We start from the raw sequence: 2,669 nt of genomic DNA on the forward strand, positions 1-2,669 counted from the left end.
AGAGAGAAAGAAAAGAAAAGAAAATCCAGAAAAAAATTTAATCAAAACCAATAAGTGATTCAAAGAAATACTGCCCCCCCCCCAATGATTCTGGTTTTAAACTATTCAGTGGGTTGTACTTAATAATTAATGAAAAAAGAGACCATGAATTTAAAGACAAAGGAGTATATGGAGAGCTTGAAAGGAGGAGAACTGAAGGGAACAAGTGATGTAATTATAATCTCAAAAAAAATTTAAAAAACAGTAAACCAGCTTAAAAAACAACACAAAAATAACTGGACAGGAGGCAGAGGCAAGCAGATCTGAGTTCAAGGTCAGCCTGGTCTACATAGTGAGCTTCAGGGAATCCAGGACTACACAGTGACACCATGGCCAAAGAAACAAACAAGCACACCTGGAGAGAATTTAGAAAATGATACTTGAGGATGAAAAGCCTTTTGAAGTCCCTAAATTCATCCTAAATAAGTAGTATACTATAATTTGGCTTAGAATTGGCCTTGGTTTTAAATATTAACAATTTGGAAGCTATTAAAGTCATGTTAAAAACTAGTTTGGGGGAGTGAGGCATGGGAGGTAGAAGCAGGAAGATCTCTGAGTTCAAGGTCATTCAGGTCTACATAATGAGTTCTGGGACAGCAAGGGCTACATAATAAGATTTTGTCTTTTATTTATTTATTTATTTTTTTTTAAGAGTGAAGGTAGTTTTGTGATCAGGTGTATTAGTGCTTTTTATTGTTATTGTTTTTCTAGACAAGGTTTCTCTATGTATCTCTGGCTGTCCTGAAACTCACTCTGTAGATCTGCCTGCCTCTGCCTCTTGAGTGATGGGACTAAAGGTTTGTGTTAGCGAATTTGTTTTATTATTTTATTGGGTTCTTATACCTCTACCTCCCTTCCAACCGTCCAACACTAGGCAGGAGAAGATTAGAATGGAAAGAAAACATAGACCTCTATAGGTGACTTCCTGCTGATTAGGGAGAGGTGGGGTCCTTGGGGCAAGTCCACAGAATTCAAGTCATCAGAATTTCCAGCATTCCAGCAAACACATCCAGCAATCACAAAAGCAGCAGTGGAGGACCAGCAGGGGGCGCCAGCAGGGGAAGCGCAGCCACCACAAGCCCTCTTGGAGTCCCCAGAATTAAACTATCTGCAGCTGACAAAAATCACACCCCTGCTAGTAAACGAGGCAAATCGTAATCCCCTGCTGTATCCCACACCTGGGATTAAAACCAAAACTTTCTCCTAACCTAACTGGGTTGTTAAAGAAACCAAAACTCACAACAGGCATGGCCCATCACCACCTGTTAGAGCATGTCTTTATTCCCAGTTCTCAGAAGGCAGAAGCAGGCAGGCCTCTGAGTTCCATAAAAGCCAGAGCTATATAGTGAAGCTATTCCAAAAATTAAAAATATGGTTTTGGAAAAATTTTATTTCTCCTACAATATGCTAGAACAAATCTGAACTTTACTCATAATTACATTCTGACTTTTCATGTCAACTTAGATCACCTCTGGTCCTTGTGGACTCATTTGTAATGTGAAATCGTTGGACTAGATGATTTCTAAAGTCTTTGTCATAAGAAAGATTCCCTTGTCTCAGAAATGACTCTTTTTCATTTTGTTACAGGTGGGTGGGTTGGAGCTGAGATCGGCAACACCATTGAGCGGTTTGATCCTGATGAGAATAAGTGGGAAGTGGTGGGCAGCATGGCAGTGTCACGCTACTACTTTGGGTGCTGTGAGATGCAAGGTATTTATAAAAAATTTTTTTTCTGTCCAGTTACCAGCAATACAGTAGTTATCATTTTACTGTATATGTACGTGTATGTGTGGTTTTGCTTAGAATTGGCCTTGATTAGTATAATAATTTTGAAGATACAGAAATCATGTTAAAAATAGTTTTGCGGAACAGGGTATGGTGCTGCATCCTTTTTGAGACAAGGTTTCTGTGTGTGTGTGTGTGTGTGTGTGTGTGTGTGTAAATCTGTTTATAAAAACAGTTTGAGAGACAGACAATAGGTAAAGGAGTTCTACCAAGTGTGACTGAGTTTGATTCTTGGAACCCACACAGTACGAGAGAACCACCTCATGCAAATTGTCCACTGACCTCAACACATGCCCTGTGGTGTGCACACATATGTGCACATGACACACAAAGCAAATAGGTGTAAGATAGGAACCATTTGAGGCCCTATTTTCAAAATATGTTTTAGCGCTGTTATTGGAGAAGTAGTGTTATTTAATGTAGACATTCTGGCTTTTACCTCTTGTATTATTGACGTTTTGTTTCTGCATTGCCAGAATAGTTTTTCTGTAATGAAGAAAACTAAGTTAAAAACTTCAGATGGAAGCCAGATATTGTAGTGAGAATTCTGGAATTTGGGTTTCTTTAAAAAACACAGAAGTAGGGGCTGGAGGAGATGGACAGAGGTAAAAAGCACTGACTTGTTCTACCAGAGGTCCTGAGTTCAATTTCCAGCAACCACATGGTGGCTCACAAACATCTGTAATGGGATCCAGTGCCCTCTTCTGGTGTGTCTGAAGACAACAGTGTACAGTGTACTTATAGACATAAAATAAATAATTTTTTTTTAAAATCCATAAAAATAGCCAGACAGTGGTAGCACATGCCTTTAATCCCAGCACTCTGGAGGCAGAGGCAGGAGGATT

The 2,669-nt window shown here is 39.3% G+C and overlaps 1 protein-coding gene across 2 annotated transcripts in view; it reads left to right on the top strand.

Annotated features, from left to right (window-relative positions):
- Positions 1 to 2,669, top strand: part of Ipp (intracisternal A particle-promoted polypeptide) — a 27,345-nt gene that overhangs the window by 19,808 nt on the left and 4,868 nt on the right. For both annotated transcript variants that reach the window (XM_021200488.2, XM_029539938.1), the window contains one exon: positions 1,627 to 1,749. In XM_021200488.2, the coding sequence (XP_021056147.1) occupies positions 1,627 to 1,749 (123 nt within the window). The remainder of the gene's footprint in view (positions 1 to 1,626; positions 1,750 to 2,669) is intronic.

Source organism: Mus pahari, chromosome 6 (assembly GCF_900095145.1).
Source record: "Mus pahari chromosome 6, PAHARI_EIJ_v1.1, whole genome shotgun sequence".
NCBI classification, from domain to species: Eukaryota; Metazoa; Chordata; class Mammalia; order Rodentia; family Muridae; genus Mus; species Mus pahari.